General features: G+C 37.5%; 1 protein-coding gene across 2 annotated transcripts in view; it reads right to left on the bottom strand.

Moving 5' to 3' along the window:
- ctnnd2a (catenin (cadherin-associated protein), delta 2a) overlaps positions 1-21690 on the bottom strand; it is a 273543-nt gene that overhangs the window by 249468 nt on the left and 2385 nt on the right. Inside the window, exon 2 of one of the 2 annotated variants that reach the window (XM_079862649.1) lies at positions 396-529. In XM_079862649.1, coding sequence (XP_079718775.1) covers positions 396-524 — 129 coding nt within the window. In that variant the 5' untranslated portion in view covers positions 525-529. The remainder of the gene's footprint in view (positions 1-395; positions 530-21690) is intronic. The other variant, XM_079862650.1, reaches the window with a different exon arrangement.

Here is a 21690-nt window from a genome sequence, read left to right as displayed (position 1 = left end):
ATGAGAAAAAAAAAGATAGATGGTAAAAATGTACTTTGAGTCTTTGCATATATATCTACATACGATTACATTCTACAAAACTACATATAACTACATGTGTGTAATCTTTTACAACAATGTTCACTTTAATACCACCCAGTTACCTTCTGACAAGCACTCAATGTCATAGAAAATTGTCTTTCTTGCATTTATCATTCCACTTTTAATCGCCGTCTCCCAGAAAGTGTACAGAAAAGGTCCGGCACAGGAGTTAAAATGACAAATGTGTGCAGATAACCACTGTCTCCTGATAAGTCACGGACAGTTCCGCAAAGAATTCAACTTTTCCACTGAAAAGGTCTGGCTTTGTGCCCAAAATGTGATTGAAGTAGTACAGTGGACATTAAAAGTCCTACCTGCTCTTTCACGGAGGCTAGAATGGCAGAGGTGGTCTCAGTCTCAGATCCATCCCCATTAGAAGCATTCAGTCCTGGGCTGAGCATGGTGGCGTTCTCTGTTTCAGCAGGCTGTTCTGGAACTGGCATGACTTCTGGGGAAAACAAAATAAATTTATTAGCAACTCTTCGTCATTGGACTCAAACTTGCTGTGCCAACTGAATGATATTTAAGAGCATGCAAGAAAACGTGTAACGATCCTAAAATGATTAGTTTACAAAGAAGACTGATCTGGTTCTCTAATTCAACTGATGGCCTACACCTTGCCTTTTGAAGTGTTACTATTTTAACACACTGCATGCTTGATAATTATAAACTTTCATGTTGTTCCAAACCTATGTGCATTTCTTTCTTCTGTGGAATGCAAAATAAGATCATTTGGAGAATGTTGGTAACCATAATCTGATTTTACCAAACAGTTGGTAAAATCAGGTAACCAAACACTGGTAACCAAACAGTTTTGGAACCCATTGACTTCCACTGTATTTTTGTCCATACAATGGCAGTCAATGTGAACCAAAACTGTTTGGTTACAAACATTCTTCAAAATATCTTCTATGTTCCACAAAAGAAAGAAAGTCATACAACGTTGGAACAACATGAGGGTGAGTAAATGAGGACAGATTTTTCATTTCATAAACTTAAAATTATAAATATACAGTTTGGATCATGAGTCAATAAGGTAAGTTTGAGGATTTATTTGAATATTGAGAGTCTGAGCCTCCCTCACCTCTTTGGATCTAGATGAAATAAGCAAGTGACACATTTTAGATTAATAACAGTGAAATCCACCAAAAGCAAATAGTCAGGCATTTTCAGTCTAGTCTAATGCCTTAGTTATTTCATAACCCCCCACGGTCTATTTACAGCTGCAAATGAGCAAATGTCAGGATGTAGAAAGACATGATTGATACAACCAATGAAGCATCTGTATTGATTAGGAACAGATTCCAAATAATAACTGTGCTGGGCATTAGCTGGACTCAGATCAAGATAAATGGTTATGTAGGACAATCTCTGGATATTTTGTCACACTCAGTAGCGGCTGCGGCCAAGCCTGCCAACTTTGTTCCCTTGTTAATAAAGATGACTTGCCTCATCTGACACGACAGCGTGTCTCTGCCTAGCGTTCTGAAAATCAGATTATGCCTCCTTAAACCACCATTTCCACATTGTTTACCTTCCTCCACTCTTCCCTTCACACATGCTCACATAATTCACCCCAAAGCTTCTCAACGCACCCACGAGAATAAAAGACTCATGGAAATAATTCAGAAGTTTATGCAGACATCGTGCAAAGATGTCTTGTGGGTGCATGCTACAACACTAAGATCTGCAAAGCGATACCTGCCATGCAAAGTCCAACTCTTGCACTGATTGTAAATGATTTGTTTGTGACTCACTAACACAATGATTCGGATGCAGCGTGGAGGACTACGCTATTATTAAGTAGCTTCACGTGACTTCAGAATATAGCGCATAAGTTATGTGATCTACGTTTAAGATATTTTTATGGTAATTTTGAGTCCTTTTGGAAGGTTAAAAGCTCTCAGGCTCCATTCATTGTGTTTTTTGTGGAAAACAGTGATTCAAAATGTCTGCTTTTGTGTCAATAAAACAAATGTATACATGTTTGGATGGAATGTCATGATTAGACTGAGCAAAAACATTCAGAACACATGATTCATTTTTGAGCGAACTATTGCTTTAACACAAGAACTGTTCTTTTGAGCTGTATTTTTTCCTACTGCCTGCTGTCTTGCAGTTTTTGGCACCTCCTTCTTCATCTTCACATTCTGGCTCAGCAGATTTTTCATGCAAACAAATGTGTGCTGCTGGGTAATGTGTTGCCGCATCTTTCAATGATACAGCTCATTTCATTCACTGCGGTTTGCCCTGGTAAAGGTAATGCTACCATATTCTAAACCCTGGGTACATTATGAGTGTGGGCAAATGGTGCATTGAAATATCTCTGAGTGGATTGCCTCTGGAGTGGATTGCCTCTGGAGTGGATTGCCCTTTGCCCTTTTTTTCTATAAACAGAGAGGATATTCACTAAAACGTACATTATCCAATTAGACCTCAGTCTAAAAGGTCATTTCGGAGTGTAAACACAAGGATACAAGATACAAATGATCTACTGAAACACTTACAGGGCTAGTGTGGCTTCTTTAAAATTATGTGATCGAATGATTCAGTCAGCTAAACACATACACACATTTTTTTTTTTATGTGTGTAGTTGGGGGGGAGGGGGGTCTCAGTGAATAAATATCTCCAAGATGGTTGACCAAGTGAGAGAAAAGGATCATAATAGTAAAAATGTATTTTTTGTTTGTTTGCTGTGCATTTGTCTGTTTATTACCGTGCCCAATGTTAGCTTAGCAACATGCTAATGACAAACTTCATTGTAATCAATTGTAACACCCGTGTGGAGTGCTAATTGTGTGACGTATGGAGTTAAGTGTCATAAGCTTTCAAGTTAAGATACAGTTGCAGTTAAGATACCAAAAAGGAAAGCTACCTATGTAGGGAGTAGGAAGTGAGGCTAGTTTTTGGAACAGAGCTTAAAGTCGCGATTTAATCGTAGCAGTGACAGACTTTTTCAGTATTCAGCATTTCTTCAGCACATCCGAGTGAAAAAATTGTGGGGCGGGGACTTTATTCCATCGGTTGTTGATTGGATCGAAGCAGATCTGAAAGCGAGATTGTAGCTGGACAAAAGGGAAACAGGCCATAAACATTGTCAGTGTGCCAAGAGCTAAGTTGATGCTAAGTGGGCGTTCTTTATCTGTAAATGGAAGAGGTGAACAAGCCCTTCTAAAAATGATCATCTCCCCCAGCCTCTCTCATCAGGGGTCTCAGATGATATAACATGCTACATGACAGCAAATCGAATGAGGTTCATGGGTTGCAGCTACTGATTGCATCTAACAAGCTGCTTGATGCCTCATTATAAATGCAGACTGACAACATACATCCATCAGCCTTCCCACCCAAATAACTCCAACCATGTTCAGGGAAAGCCAGAGACCAGAGACCATTTATTTAAAACACACTTGTCAACCTCATAATGTCAGTTTTAATGGGGTATATATATATATATATGAGAGAGAGAGAGAGAGAGAGAGAGAGAGAGAGAGAGAGGGAGAGAGGGAAAACATTTTTAAGGATGAATCCAGAAAGACAAGGACGACAAGACAATCAAGGTGGATTAGTTGAACACAGATTAACTTCATAAACTGATGTGCCTTTATAACATGACAGGCACACAAAAGACGGAATCGGAATGAGAAACTCACACATGGAGATAAAAATGGAGAAAGTGAGACTGAGAATCTGGGAGAGGGGCTGGAAATTTTGACAGAAGGTGCAGACAGACCCGTCGTCACCCTGGCTAAAATAAGGCTGCCAGGTTGTAACCGTCGATGTGCCTCTGTCTCATCAACGCTTGGCACTTTTACTGGCAAACAATCCGCTGTTGCTCCAGCCTGAACCCGAGAGCAGTTTGGCAGGCCAGTGAATAGGAACTGATTGAGCCTTGGAGTTGTTATGCATCCTCTGTCTGATTGCCCAACCTGGCAAGAAAGAGTTAGAAAACGCCGGGACACGGGCTGCAGGCGCGAGAGACAAGGCTTCTGGTATAAGTCTTCTCTAGTCACGTAAAGTTGGTTTATTGTCATTTCTGTCTTGCGAGGCAAGGGAAAAAACAAAATATCATATATTCTCAATATGACAGGTCAATATGATGCTCTGCCTACCTTTATTATTGACATTCCACCAGGATAGTGACTCACCGCCCACCTGTGACATCATTGATCTGTCAGGAACACAGTTTATTGCTGATTCTAAATTCATAACTACCAGTGCAAGCTTTGGTATAGTCAATATAAACATCTACAACCAGGGGCGTCAAGCAATTCAGTAATAATGCAAATTAATTGATCAAAGATAAAGACATTCTGTGGAAGCCACTTTGAATGTACACTATCAAAAATATTATAATAAAAAAATAAATATTATGAATGGCTTTGCAGGTTTTTTCCAACCAATTTTACTTCTGTAATGTTATGCACAAATTAATAAATTGATCAAATAAAATCTGAAATTGTGGATAAAATACAGAATCCTAAATAAAAGTAGCAACTAAAAACTGCCAAATTTTTCCTTTTTTGAAGTTTTTTGTGTACAACATTGTCAAAGCGAACCCCATCCACACGGATCTGCGACAATAAGGGCTTTCACACTGGAGGAACCTTTTCATAGTTCCTAGAACTATAGGCAGAAGAACCCGGATGTCGGCGTGTTCGCACCACAGGAACTATGAACGATTTTAGTTCTAGAAACTATTTTGGAGGAACTAATTTAGCTCCTACTTCAGAGTAGGGTCTAAACCAGCATTATAGGAACTATCAGTGACGTTAGTATCCGTACGCGGATTGGCCGAACGCACATGAAACACCAGCACCCGCCATGTTTAAAACAGCTATATGTAAACACACAGATTATAGCCTATATATTTACTCCAGAAACTAACTATAAGAACATGGAAAACAGTGATAGATGAGCCTCTTAACCTTTACGCGGAGGAGAAAATCCAACACAACTTTGAGGGGACCAAGCCAAACATGATTTTGTATTTCTGCTCAGCTAACAACACTGTACACCAACCACAAAGTACAGTGTGGGCAGGCTTTAGCATATCATTAGCATATAATTACCTATGCTGCGAAGCAGGGTTATCTCTGTATATTTTTCTGTTGATATGAAAAATCGGGTATTACGATGTTATGATGAATTTTATGCCTTTCTCCACTGACGTTCTGAGTTGTTTTAGAAGACAGAGATGGCAAACGGGAAATGGTTTGTGTAACATTAGCTACACATTTTAGCTGTTTGATAACGTAGTCAAGCAAAAGGCTAATCATATTAATTACCGTTATGTGTCCGACGTTGTAAATAGCGATACCATTGAGCAGTGTTTACTTCAGTAAAGTTAACTGACCAAGTGGATCTCTGAGCTTGTGTGAGTGAGTGGAGGTGGGGATAATTTGCATATTCGTGAATCCGAGTATACTAAATGAAGCAAGGGTGTAGAGTTACATTCAAGCTATTTCAAGGCATGAAGAAATTTTATTTCACAGGAAAAAAACATTTAAATATGTCATTTGTGTAATCAAAGATGAGTTTTAAGGGATAAAATGATTGACTACAGAGGGATTTTAAGTGGACTTGGCCTTGCAAAGTCATTTCAAAGTTGGAGTTTTTGACTAAAATACTACAACAAGAAGCGTTCTCTTTTTCTTTAGAATAATGTGCACTGATTAAATACATAATAAGACCAATGTGTATTAATACCTTAACCACATCGATTTTGAGTTCATGTTGACTTCAAACAAGTAATATATTAAATAACAAGAGACATTAAAATCATCCCAAAAATCAATGAACAGCTCCATGCTTCCCTCAGAACAGCCGCCCTGACAATGGAAACCCAAATGAGTGGGCTGAATGTGTCTCTCGATCTCATTCTCTTCCACCTGCTCTCCTCTTCCAATCATTTCCCTGCATATTGCGCATGTCTTAGCGTTGGTTCTGAGCAGGAAGTCTGGCAGCCACACTGGCCTCCTTCCCACGCGGCTTGTGAGTTCCGTCCCTGTGTTAATGCTGCAGGAAGCCAGCCAAGCGCCCGCATGCAACAAATAAACAACCCAGAACAAACCAAACAGCGAGAGCAGATCCTGGAAAGAGTCACGCGTCACCCTGCAAAGAGCTACAATTACCCAAAGGAAAAAAGATGGCAAAATGGTGTCTTCGTCATCATTCTTTAACATAGCAGTCTGGTCACATAAAATGCTGTTCAACACTGTAGTTTTTGTGAGGCGTCTTTAGCCAAAGGCACCTGACATGTAATTGCTGTTCCTCTGATATGTGGTCCATTTCTGAGCCAGCTGTCTGAGCTCATTGGTGAGGCCTGATCCTTTAGTCTTCAAGCTTAGATAAGAAAGTGGCTGATGAGCTAAACTGGGTAACAGAGGATAACACTTATGTGAATAACACCATGTTAAATGACCTGTTTCACATCATGATGCTGCTAAACGTTACATTAAATAAATAAATTATTAAGTATATACTATATATACAGTTTGGAGTCAGTATTTTTTTTTTTTTTTTTTTTTTTTAGAAGTTAATACTTGTTCAGCAAGGATGCATCAAATTGATCAAATATGACAGTAAAGTTGTTTACATTGCTACAAACCTGTTTTCTTTTACATTGTTACAAAAATATACGTTTTTCCTTTTCATCAAAGAATCCTGAAATCAATACCTCAGTTTCCACAAAAAAATGATTAAGCAGCACAAATAAAAAGGTCTGTCATGAAACTCTAGATGGCACAGGCTGATAAGTCTATAACTCAATCTGCTTGCAATCACATCATTCTCTATACTAGGGCACAGCTGATTGGTTCCCGCTGTATCAGTAGCCAGTGAGCTCACTGCTCAACCTTCAAAATAATTGGTCAACGTTTATGTAGCAGTTGCAGCACGCTTTCAGAAACCTCCACCTTCCCCAGCTCCACTTGTATTGATTTTTTAATCCAAAAGAAAACTCAGGGAAACAAATGATAGAACCCTCAAACATTGACTACACGGAACACATTCAAAATGATCCAGCTGCAAGAGAAGCATATCTTGCAAAAAGAAAAGAGAGGTGGTGAATCTTTTACAGCCAAGGTTTGATACCTCTTAGTTTTCGGCTTCAACAGAGCAACATGTCAACAAACTTTGCACTCAAGTAGTTTGACAGCTGATCAGACAACTTCAGGCCCACACTTGAGCCACAAAGTCAAAGCAGCTTCAATGCACACCGTGCAAACAGTCACGCTAGGCTACGCTCGACCCTTTGGAGGGAAACATCTCCATAAGAGTGACACCGGCATGCTTTCTTTCTTCCTCCCTCCCATCCCCTCCTCCTAGGCTGTGCTAGGCAGTTGTCGGGCAAGAGAGGAGAGAGTTTATATCTCATCCATACCCACGGTCCCTGCCCAGGTGCGCTGGCGCATCACTTTATTTTGCCTGCACAACTCAGCCTGTCTCCACTAAAACCATCATTGACACACTGCTGTCACAATAAACCCACCATAGCTGTTTCTCCACAACACCCACCTGCTTTTGCTTTTCCTCCTTTAAATTCCCTGCAGCACACTCACCCGAACTCTCAAATACTCAATCACCATTCATCCTCCTCTGTTCTACTCCCATTTGCTCATTCCTTTAGGCCTTGAAGTAGCATGCAAACCTTGGTTCATTTTCAAGTCGTGGTTCCAGGCTGGTTTAGCTTCAGGACCCAGATTTTACATTTTATCCAACACTTTACCAAATCTGTTTCATACAAAATTGAATTTCAATGGTTTAATGCTCTTAGCAGTTGATAAATGTGCAGAAAACACATTGTGGCTGGATCAAACCATCTTTATTCACATTACAAGTGAATCTCTAATCTATTAATGTAGTCTTGGTCGGATTTCATTATACCTAGAAGATTTTTGTTGACCAAGATGGCATCTGCCAAACATGGCATTTGACCCTTAATTTTCAAACGGGGGTTTCTCTAAATGTCTTTTTATATAACATAATATACTGAATTAATGTAATTTTCTTGACAATTTTCTATGGACCCCTTAACTTCCCCTTGTGGTCCCTGACAAACAAACAGACAAATGAACAAATAAACGACAAAAAAAAAAAAAAAACTACATTAAACGTATTAATTAAATTATATAAAAATCCATTAAATAAATAAAATAAAATATGTTTAACAAATTGTATTTTTAGGGCTGTCAAAAAAATGAACTAGGAAGGTTGTGCATTTTACATAATATATTTATATTTAGTTTACTTATAATAATTGTGTTTGTTGACTTGAAATGTTTTTTTCTATTAAGGTCCACGTAATTATGTCTCAACTTAACAGTACAAAATCCTAACGTGATTTTTTTATGTTCATTCAAAGAGTTATTTTTTTGAGTGTAACATTTATTAAACATGTTTAACAATTTCTAAACACATTGAATGAGAAAAGTGCTACGCAAATTAATTTTAACTGAACTGAAATTTTTCTGACAGTCCTCTAGTACAGTGGATAAGAAAGGAACACATGTCAACTTGACAAATATTTAAGCAAAAATTTTCCTGATGACACTTTAATCATACTTAGTCAAACACTGACAATATAAAAGCCCATTATATCATTTTGAAAAAAAAAAAAAAAATCTTACTCATACTCTACAGTATGAATGGATAAATATAAAGCTATTATACCTCAGGATGATCATATTTGGGGTTCCATGGCACGAAAAGTTTGAAAACCCCTGGTCTAGAGCATCCTGAAATATTCATGATTTGTTTTTCATCCCAGCACAAAGTATTGTATTCCTTTAGTCATTCTCCTGCCCACTAGATACATGCATAACAGGCCACTATGAAAAAACTGAAATCTAATCTATAAAGCTATTAATGTTGCATCTCTAAAGAGAAAAACTGTCCTATGCCATTATTATTTCTCAATGCTGCAGTCGTAATGCTATAAGCGCACGACATTCAATTTCAGCCTGGTAATATGTAGAATAAACACAGCCTTCTTATCAGCATTTGGGTCGTCTTGTAAATTGCTTTATTTTTTACATGCATTGAAATGCATATACCCTTCAACACACTGAGATACAGCAGTGCGTTTCAGACCTGGAGAATGGATCTTATATCCCGCAGGAAACACAAGACATGACCTTACAAGACAGGTGGATGTGTACAAAATGAACACAGAAGTTTTCATTTTAATGCGAACAGATGGTATGTGCATGCATTTGCATAGAGTCCTCCATCATAACATACAGTATCTAGAAGGATTACAGTATACATGTTTGACTCACACACCCAGAGATCTGCTGCGCTGATCCAGAGCGTGAAATCCGGAACATGCAAATCTCCACCAAGGGCCTGAACAAGACATTTTTCCTTATCTAACACAAAACCAAAAGCTTAGCAGTTATACTGATGCATAAGAATGTATTCTCCATGGATAAGCATTATTCATATGACCTTCTGATGTATGCTGACCAATTACGCAACAACTTTAGTGATTAGAATATGCTGGATGTCATAACAGTTTCATGTGAAAAAGTTGTTGGTATACACAGAATTCTCACATCTGACCAGTGAATTTCCATTTCCAGGCTCCAGGCAGAAAACATTCACTTCTGCTTAATTTTAAGTTTATAATAGTTGAGTCACTATAATCCAAAAGCAGTATTTTAGTTGTACTACAGACCTTTTTTTTTTTTTACTATTATTTTTCTATTGTTAAATGGGCACCAAGTCATGATTTGGCCATATGGTGCTCCATATGTTTGTACACCGGCACCACGCTTTCAAAACCAAGGGTTTTCTCAGGATATCTTTGTTTTTTTGTCTTTTCAGCTCATAGCAGGGCCATAACCATCATAGACATTGAGAAATGGTCAAATTGTCCAATAATTAGAAATGGTCAAATTGTCCTCCCCCAATTCTTGATATTCTTGATGCTGCTCTGCAGCACTCCATTACACACCGCTCTGTTTGTTGTTGGGATGACAAAAAGTTTTAAAAAGTTATATTTTTAGACTGGTCTCCCTCAGCGGTCTTACACGTCAATGTCAACATGACTGAGATGGAAAATTAAATCAAAGGTGGCGAACCTTACTGTTCACAGAAGACAAGTGTGAACTCCAACATACCGCTTTAAATTTAACTGTGAAAGAGAGCATGATAAAATGCAAGTAGCTTTATAACTAGTTACGACCGACAGCAAACCACATAGCTTTTTTTCTGGCCCAGCTCCGGTCCACACAACCCCTTTACCCTCGGCCCACATACCGCAAAGAATGACGGCCCTGGAATGGCCCAGATCTGGATTAAGACAAGGCCCAGCTCTGACTGATGTGCCATTGCTGACAGGAGGCCAGCAGTGCCAGCATGAGGTCACATTCGGGGGTAAGATTGCATACTATGTGGGAATATCCAGTGATACCAATTACTTATCTTTATCATCAGATTTTGTTCTTTTGAATTTAAAAAAATACTACCATTTACATGAATCATGTAATTCATACCAGAAAGTGAATGTGTGCATATTCTATAGCAAATAATGCTTATTATTCCCAAATAGTTTAAATGGATTACTTAACTACGCAGCGTATTTTTATTTATTCCCTTAAATCCATTTTAATCCTTTATACATTTTTTAAAACTTAAAACTCCTCTAATGTTCAAGACATGGTATAGGGCTCTTATATTCCAAATGTATAGACAAATAGAAATCGCCTGGAACATCATTGTAAATTCAGATATATTTATGTACCATGCATGGTTATCATTATCAATCATGTTTTGCAATGCAGGACACACTATGAATAAAGCATCCAGTGATAAAATGTGACTGGACATAATTTTATTTTAAAACTGTACTCTAAACACCATATAAATCATAATGAGTTCAGTTCACTAGTAAAATGTAATACATATCAGAGATGCTGCCAGCCACATACATAAATATATTCAACCGTTCCTGTTTGCTGCCCCGGGACACTGTCTGTGACAACTTATTGCATGGGTCATTTGGCAACTACAAATATACTGCAGTTCAAGTTTTCATTTCCAGCCAAGTAAGACTGCAAAACCATTATGCACTTGGAAGATACTGTGTGTATCTGGAGTGTTTAATTGCTTATGAATTCACATAATTAATTGTCCATGTGGTCGTTGCAAAAATGATTTAATAAAAGCTAAGGCAGTTTGATCAGACTTAACTGAAATAACCAATATGGTTTTAATATTATTTTGATATTTAATGAATATCTCAATGATGCATATTTATGATGGAGACATTTTGATCTAAATCTTCAATTTTTGTGTACAGGGAGTGATCAGAATAAAACGTAATAATTAAATTTGAGAAATAATCACACAAAAGCCAGTGAGCCATTTAGAATTTGTTGAGACATGGACAAAGTTTGTCAAATGTTAAAATTGAGTTTCAAGTCCAGTGGATATGATTTTCTTTTGTGACTGATGGTTCCAATTTACCTCCATCTAATGTCAGAGTGATACATATAATTTAGTTACAGAAAAGGGCTTTGGATCCTGTGGTGAAGTGTGACAGACACTAAATTGTCAGATGTTCTGTAAAGAGTTGCTCTTTCTCCTGTCATTTGAAATCGAGGCCTGAAATTAGAGCTTCTTTATTAATTCTGTGAATGACCTACATTGAAGTTCAGAAACTATAATATGAATCAATGTGAAGTTCAGAAACTATAATATGAATCAATGCAAAGTTGTTTCTACCAACCATCTTAGTGTTCTTTTTAGACAGTTTCATCATTATGAACACAATGAGACAAACGATGGCTGGGGTCACAAGAAATATGAATATCTATGCCATGTATAATCTACAAAACACCTGCATGTGTAGAAGACAAAACAAAACTACACTACCATTCAAAAATTGTAATGTTTTTGAACTATGTCTCTTATGCTCACAAAGGCTGTATTTATTTGATCAAATACAGCAAAAAAGAAAAGAATTTTCAGAAACATTACAATTTAAAATAGTCGTTTTCTATTTATTATTATTACTTTTTGTTATTTATTTCTGTGAGGGCAATCAGTGTTCAGTGTCACATGATCCTCCTTATCAATAACAGTTGCACTGCTTAATATTTTAATATTATTATTATTTTGTTGTTTTTTTGATGAATAGATTTCTAAAAAACAGTGCTGATTTAAAATAGAACTTTTTTTACTTTTGATCAATTTAATGCATCCTTCACAAAATAAAAATCTTTAGAATGGTGGTATATTTAGTAAATTGAAGTTACTCCTGACTGGACTGGAGACACGTGGCTCTAATGGATTTTATGTGTTTGACTGATGTTGCAAGATGAAGAAAACTAATTTTGCACATTTTGCATATTAATCAGAAAACATGGTCATAAACTGTTGCTGACTGGCAGGAATTCATTTAGGTTTTGCTGATTGTGAATTAACTGGTTGGCTAGGTCTGCAAGACCCATTTTCAGCCAAACGCAAAAAAAGATCAAAAAATAATTTGCACTTTTCAAAGCAGTTTTACTTCAACTTTATTCTTATTTCAAAGGTTAAAGTATTTCAGCTTTGTTCTTATAGTGAATTACAATCATTATCACTCTGTAGAACTTTAATGCTTGGTTATTTTGTGCCAAACCACCACCACCAAAAAACTAAAACAAATCTAGCCTAATTCACTGGTAACATAAGGTTAAAGGTCAAAAATGGCACAAATTAAACATGCAAATCAGCACAGTCGCAATTTATTATTTGGTGTGTCAATTAGTTGGGTGATTTAGGGTTAATGTTTACCATATGTGTTTTTAATTCAGAATTCATATTTAAATTTAGGGATTTTTTTTTTTTTTTATCTACAGGAAAGATGTAATGTAATCGACATAACAGTGGGACATATTGAATAGAATGCATTTCTGTCCCTCACAACCATGTTTTTGTTTATGCCAAATTAAATATGGTGTACAGTCTGACAAAGGTCGACCCAACACCATCCATATGAGCTTCTAATTTGAGCAGCCCTGCTGACCTGTTTGTGCCATTCACACAGTGGTACGCTTGCTGAACTGGGCCGTGATCATGAGACTGTGTGATTGAGATTAGCGAGGGAGGATCACGTCTTGACTGGCACCAAAGGAAGGGCGATCTCTGTAGCAGGTGGGCGCGAGGACACCCTGCTGCAATCTGCCTGTGGTTGCAGTAATTGGTCTAATCACTGTTCCATCTCATTTTCAGTGCACATGGACTAAAATAACAAAGTTAGGAAATTAGCACAGCTAGAACATCATCTCATTCTCAATATGATCTGAGCTTTGCGAGAGAAGTTGGGGTAGGAAATTATTTTACAAGGGTGGCGTAAAAACGTAAGTGCCATTTCAGCAATAGTTGTGCCATTTATCACGGCAAGATTGTGTCTAATCTGTTTGTTACAGACAACTGTCACAAACTCATGCTGGGAATATATAAAAGAGGCTCTTGTGGCACTCCGCAATAAGCCATTCTTGATAATAACGGGTGACTCTCATCAGCAATGCAATCATAAGCAGCGGTAATTAGCAGCTGTGAGAGACAGCAAATCTTAAATTAATACCCCTGATTATCACATTGATTATTTCATTTCGTTGGTGCATGATGGGGTAAGAAAACTCAAGTTAGTTATGAAAGTATAGAAGAAATGCTAAAATCGAGTGCTCATTAGGCTTCAGATGTTACAATGCATATCATACAAAATATTTCAGATATATGTCATACATACTCACAGAATGCAATTAAAATTCCACTTGCATTTCGATTCAATTTAAAATTGAACTTGCTGCTTTAACTTGCAGTAAGTTTTAAATTTAAAATGTTACTTGCTGTGGAGTGTGGAGGTGTGGCCAATTCAATTCAAATTCCAACTTATGAATGTAAAGGAATAAGAATTTTGCACAACCCCAGATTTTAGGGATGTACCAAATTGCTAAAAGGCACCAACACAGGTAAGCAAAATCCCCCTGAAAGACAAAGATGAGAAGGCATGGATTTGCGAGGGAAAACAAGTATTGAGGTTGAGGACAGGTAGAGGACGTCATTGATGTGGGAGGCCATCTAGGCTCTATAGTCAGCAACGACTTTAGAGAGTATAATCTGTTTTTCCTCACCCGTGACAAACGGGGATAAGGCTCAATATTATCTCCAAGGTCAACCTGATCCTGGCACTGAAAAGACGTGCCCAACCGGAGGAGCCTGACTCGCCTCTATATCCCTTTCTCCTCCTTATCACCGTCTAAACACACTTGTTTAAACAAAAGAGAGACCGAAAATGCCCACATTCACTTTCTCTCATGCTCTCTTTACCACATCAGTGCCGCAACACAGATAACTTAAGTTATAACCACCAGCAAGCAACACATTTTGACAACAATAACTATATCTTTTATGCATTCCCTTCAGTGCAAAGGTTAGATTATACAGCTATTAGAGAATTTAAAAGGGCATTGTTGGAGCTTTATGTAACCGTACAATTAAAGGGCAAAGGTCAAAGCAATTTTCTCAACTGAAATTGAAAGTATTACTCATGAAAGGTGACAAAAGCTTCAATTAATGCATAATGACAAATACATACAAAAAAAATGGTACAAGCACGAAAAACAACAACATGCAACAAGATTAATTTCCGTAACATTTCCTGTTATTACGCTCTCCATGGAACACTGACCAATGTGCCCTCTCAGCGGATATGAGAGTCCAGGGTAACCATTCAACCTTGTACGCCCTGCTTGTCCATTTCTTACCACCATAACTTCCTCCCCCATGATGCATTACAAGGCCCTTGGAGCAGGACCCGTCACAGTGATGTATTTAAACTGTGCTGCACGGTCACAGACCGCTCATGGCCCCGATTCAACAAAATAGTTCTTCCTTGCGTGAATCTGAGACTTTACTGAATGGCCAGGTGGCTTCCAGAATTTTATCTCTGGATTGATTTTCTTGGGATTGATTGTGGTTAAGCTTTGAGCTGTGTATCATAAACAAGAGCTAGGCTGCTAAGTGCTAAATAACCAATATAATTAAATTGACTATATTTACACTGCAATTCATTCCCAAGTTTGCCAGCCCACAGATACATAAGCTAGCACTTTTAACACTTTTACTCTAGCAGTGTTTATACAGAACTAGGCCTTCATTCTCTGCCAATAACTACTTTCGTCACAATGTTTTGTCCCACTTCCTTCTAAATCCTGCCATCACAACTCCCAATGGAGTCCAGCCAGGAAGCCTGAATGTCATGGTAACAACGCTGCTAATGGTTGCTACGGTTTCCAGCTGACTGCTCTGAGGGGCTTCTAGTGATGCCCCAGCTACCAGCTCTACACCTTGAGCAGTCACTCATGAGAGACAAGCCCCCCCCCCCCCCCCCCATTTCTCACTCCCCTCATGCTCTGGTGGGGATCTAAAGCTAAAAGTCACCCAAGTCATTATTCACGGATGACCTTTTCCGCTATTGAAGCTGAGATACAATACAAAAGTTATATGGCACAATGATAAACACTATTGCTTAATTCTTAAGACCAAACCTAATTATTGTAGAACTTGACATAATGATAATATTTGATTTGAGAGCAACAGCAGAGGCTAAGTTTTTCAGTGAATAAATACTCAAACTTCACCACGCAAAGCAGTCATATGATTTCAGAAGAATCAGAATAGACAACAACGGACATAAGGACCACTTTTATATTGATAGCCCGTTCATATAAAGTGCCCCTATTGTGCTATTTTAAAGGTTCCTAATTTTGTTTTGGAGGTCTCCTACAAGAAGTTTACATGCATCAAAGGTCAAAAAACATTGTAATTTTCTCATAATATACATTGCACATCACAACATTTTTCAATGATTCTCAAATCCGAAGATTCGATCTCTTTAAATCCCTCCTTTCTGCTCTGATTGGTCAGATGGCCCAGTCTCTTGTGATTGGTCTATCGTTTACAGCGCGTGTCGGAAACTAAACACCCATTACTAGGGGTGTAAATCGGACAGTTCATCACGATACAATACGATATCGATTCTCTCAGCCAGCGATACGATATTTGCCGATACCTCTAAAAATTCTACGATACGATTACGATTTGATTCAATTCAGGGCTATATCGATCGATTAATCAATATTTAGATATTATGTGCCAAGTGAACACAACCAGTTACGTTTATTAATTCACACTAATACATGCAAAAATATATAACATGAAAGTTTAATTAAACTCTTTGAAAATTGCACACCCTCTCCAATTGGGACATTTACAAGTTGTTTGTTACAAGTTTTAAAAAAAACATATATGAAAATGAACAAGTTTTTGCAAATGAACTCTATAACAGAAGAGTTAATTTGCAAAAACAGATAACTCCATTTGTTCATTTTCATATATCATGTTTTTTTTTTTATATTGTGCATTTGAATATCAATCAGACTGCAGCTGGGTTGTTTTGATTAAGTAATAATAACAAAAAAAATACAGGTAACTTATAAAATTAAAGTTCATTGAAAGTATTTTTTATTTTTTTTTTTATTTTTTTTTTTGTGGCAAAAGCAGATAACTCCACAAAGCCAAGTAATTGCTATGATAAATAATACAACACTCGGTTAATCTTTGTAACGTTAATCTCCTCAGCTGACATAGATGCCTGACAAACTTTGTTGTTGTGATTAACGTTCACGCAGTACAGTGAGCTTTTCCCTGATCACTAACGTGCTGCTTTAGTAAGGTTCTGTGAAAAGGTTTCAGCTTTTATTTTCCTTTTACGCCCTGAAGAAGATATCACAGGTTCATCAAGTTCACTGAAATCCATCCTCGATCACTTTTAGTCAGCTTTGACGAAACTCCTCTCAGCTAGCGCGTCTTTTCAAAGTGACAAGCAAGCAGCCTTGAAAAGTTACGTGAGGATGTGGAGTGTGTCAAAATAAAGGTACCGTATATCGATATTTTATGTTTGGTATTGATGCATCGTATCGTTAGACGTTTGATCGATGCATCGATCCAGATCGATGTATTGTTACACCCCTACCCATTACCATAACTGAATTTCAGCTCCAGAGGCTTCCTCTGTCCTCAGCTATTGTACACACTGTAAAGACAGAAACGATGGCGTCGAGTTTACCATATCAACCTAGTTATTCGACCAAAACCTTCATTGCAAGGACGACTTGAGCAGGACGTTTCTTAGTGATAACTACTCATTTTGACGTACATTATAAGATGTTGAAACTTTAATTCCACACCATCAGCATTAAGTGTATGTCCATGTATATTTAAAATGTATTGCGGTGCACAAGTGGGGACTGTAATATTAACTGTATCAATAACAGCGCAACCATTAACACCATAGACGGGCATTATGCAAATATGCTACCACGTTACGTTACTTTCTTTTGCGAGACAATAACTTTATCGTGCATTTTCGACTTTACAACTGTGAAGACTGTTTACATTCACAGACAGCTATATTACAAACTGCATGAAAGATAATATTCGAAAAAAGCATAATAGGGGCACTTTAAACAGCGCCTCCCTACCTCATCTGACTCCTACAAGTGCAGCATGCCCGTCACTTCGGCCAGCTGTGGTCACTAAAAAAAGCACCGCCTTGTTCCTTCACAACGAGGCACAAAGTCACTTTTCTAATGTAGTTTAAATAAATATAATGCATTTACAACACTGACACTAGAATCATTCCACTGTTTCTAGGTGGACTATACATATTTTAATTTAAAAGTTGTTTTTGCAGTGACGCAAAACAAAAAAAAGAACAGTGTAATTGCGTATAGAAATACGAAAATATAAAATAGTAATAGAATACGCATAGTTATTCCAAACAAAAGCTGGGAATTTTGGGGTTTTCAAAACCAGTGTATCCACAATATAACTATACCTATAAACCTGGCCTCATTTGTTTCCACAGATTTTTGCCGAAATCACTTCGTGGCTTAATTGCAAAATGCCTCTTAAATTAATTTATCTATCATTTCAGTATTTGGATGGGGACGACACAAGCAGATCAGAAGGGGAGGAAAAAGGCAAAGACTTAGAAAATGGTTTCATCCTTGATAATTATGTGCAGTGAAGCATGACTCTGCAGGCAGCACCCCAGAGAAGGCTGAAGTAATCAGTCAGTCACTGCACCCTCTACTGGGGGAAAAGAGGTCTGAGAGGTCATCGTTTCTGCTGCAAAACCTGCAGGTGCCCACCGCTGTATGTGCAGCAGCTGCCTTTTTAATACCTCATAAACTAACAGAAATAAGAGATATCAGATGCCTTGACATGATAGTGTGAATGTGCGTGATATATATATACATACACACACACACACAGACACACACTGTATTTATGTAGAGAGATAGCTTAAAACAGCATTACATATAGTTATTATTGAAAAATAGTTTGATCTCATTTCTCATAACTTAAAGGACAAAGTAAAAGGTGGCACATATTACCATATATATATATATATATATATTGTATATATATATATATATATATATATATATATATATATATATATATATATATATATATATTGTATATATATATATATATATATATATATTGTATATATATCCCCATATATATATAAAAGTGTTCAAAAATACAGTTCTTCAAAAAAAATACACTCCTTTGATTATTGCTTTCATCTCCTATCCTTTCTAGACATCTCTTTCATTGAGCAGAACCCAGCTGTCAATCAAATATGTCGCTGGGTGGAGCCCAACCATGCATTTGATTTAATTTTCAGCACAGCTAAAAATACGAGTCTAAATATAGCAGGCTTGGTGATGAACGCTTTCCGCTCAAGGTGTGCAAAGCAGCTGAGGTGCAACGCACTGACAGGACGCAGGCATATTCAGGAACATGATATGACAGGGCATTCGGCGGGATTTAACGCTGAGGGAAGAGATTCCATTGCGTCGTTTGATTAACCCCCTCTTTTCCCTAGCCAGTGTTTGTTGTTTGATTCTTAGACCCTTTCTTCCACCTTTCCAAAAAGAAAAAAGAAAATCAATACGGTGAGACACACTCTCACACATACATGCACAGACTCCACTGACTCAGCAAATGAGGATCAGTTGGTCAGAGAATTATTTTCCTTCACAGCATAAAAACAAGACTATAATATAATATATGTAATATAAAGCAAACATTCTATCGTGTGGAAAATAAAACGCAGAGAATGTGAAGCTAAACAAGCAGAAAAGCCCAGCAATGAATCCTCATACTTTAAAATGCATAAAAAATGACAAATACAATGATGCAATAGGATTACGGAATATAGCCCACTGTTTTTAAGACATCTCCAACACCTTTTATGTGCCAAAAAAAACATCACAGTGTACAAGCAGTGGCTCAGTGGTTCATGTAGGTTGTCTACAAACCGGAAGGTTGGTGGTTCAATCCCCGGTTGTTGAGACCAAGTGTTGAGGTGTCCATGAGCAAGACACCTATCTCCAGCTGCCCCATGACGAGCTGGATGGCGCCTTGCATGGATGACACCGCCGTCGGTGTATGAATGAGTCAATAGGTGAATGTGAGGCTATACGTAAAGCGCTTTGGAGGCCATAGGTCTGTGAAAGTGCTATATAAATGCAGACCATTTACCATGACCTTGATTTGAAAAAGTAGGCCTATTTACAACTTTTACAGTTTCACACTTATAATATCCGGCTATAGGAACAAGATGTAATATACTTGACACAGATCCCCGCTTATAAAATCTTAGCAATATTTGAGGCAGAACTGTGGGAGATCGAAATTCTGTGATTTCAAATAAATAGGCACATGTGAGAAAAAGTGTCTCAAGACTGTCCCAGGAAGAAGATGAAACATCTGACTAGAAGGCTACTACTGCTAAAAGCACCAAATGTGATTGTGAATGAGTGTGATATAATTTTTACACAACAAAGAATATTGAGTAACTTACAATATTTCCAGGCACAATTTTGCTAATGTAGTATCAAAGCCACAGCAGAACAACTGTGTTTGTAGTGTTTTGTTCCTGAATGAATCAGTGTTGGGTGAATGATTCAATGGCTCACTAATGTGGGCTGTGTCCGAAAGATTAAAAATGCTGTCTTTGGAGGATGCATTCCTAGGAAGGAGGCATCAAGGCATGTCCGAATCTAATGTTAGCTTCACTTTCTGTCTCCATAGATCCCTTCATCTGATTGATTTTTGAAGACAGCATAAATGTCTCCTTCGATACCGTTGATATCCCACAATCCTTTGCATTCCATTCTGTGACAGTTAAGCTAGAAAATAAAGTTGAAAGTTGCGGTTGGTCGTCAGTTTATGTGTGAATGTACAGTAAGTTTGTGAATAATGTTTTCCACTTCTGATCTTTTCTACGTTCTGTCAATTCGTTTTCCACATTCTGTCATTTCTAGCGAAAAATTACATTTGTAGTAATTAGTGATCGACCGATATTGGTTTTTTGATGGCCGATGCCGATATCTTAGAGAGCAGGGTGGCCGATGGCCGATGATATAAAGCCGATATTTTTATATATATTTATTTTGATCAATTTTTATCAAATTCTAAATAAATTATAAAACAAATTCTTAAAATAAACATGCTTTTATACTTTAGATGGCAACTTCTTAAATTTGAAATCCTATTACAGTATTTTTCACAAAGTAATTGTTTAGAAATATATGAATATGTGAATAAAAAGAAAGTAAACACTGTAACGGCACTCAGTAATCAAGCAATTTCGAGCTGATAATCATATTTTTTCAAATAAAGACAAGGTCACGCTAATTTTACATACAGCACAATGAAAACGATATGAATATGACACAGTTGGCAACTGGATATATCACAGATATGAATATGACACAGACACGACTGGATATAGCACAGCATATTTTAAAATGAAGGATTTAAAGTTTTTCGATCGCATCTCATGTGAAGCTGATCTTCTGTTCGCATTCACTCACTTCGCACGGACCGACCGTCACTTGCCGACAGTAATGCACACATCACAATATATCACTCACAGCTGGATTCAATTAAATCTGCAAGGTTTGAGAAATTAAATGTTTATTAGATATTCAGAGATTTGTTTAAATTTGCTGAATGTTGCTGAATGTTGACGGCATTATTTTAGCCTGATTGTTTGCCTTTTCTGTTACAAATAATATAAAAGCAAACGCTTTACTTTACTTTGCATACCATTTACTTTCTTTGTTTACCAGTTCTGTCTAACAAAGTATTAGATATGACTGACAGAGATCGTAAATGAATGAAGATGGAGAATGTGAGTGAGCGCTGCGTGATCTGAGGAGCTGCCGTTGCCGTTCTCTTCTGTTGCTGGTGTTCTCAGCACCGCCCGTCAAAATAAAAGTCCCACTTCCAACACATCGGCCAGTCAGAAAAACTTATCGGTCGATGCCGATATTTCAAAAATGCCAAATATCGGCCGATATATCGGCCTTGGCGATATATCGGTCGACCACTAGTAGTAATTAAATATTTGCTTATAGTTATCACCAAAGCTCCTCTATTTTGCTGTAGATCATTAAACCATTACACTGCCTAAGAAGTCTTTCTGAAATCAGTTTCATGAGGTACTTTCATGTGCAAATGCTACCTTA

The sequence above is a fragment of the Squalius cephalus genome (genome assembly GCF_949319135.1).
Source record: "Squalius cephalus genome assembly, chromosome: 25".
In the NCBI taxonomy this organism is placed as follows: domain Eukaryota; kingdom Metazoa; phylum Chordata; class Actinopteri; order Cypriniformes; family Leuciscidae; genus Squalius; species Squalius cephalus.
This window is presented reverse-complemented; position numbering and strand designations above follow the sequence as displayed.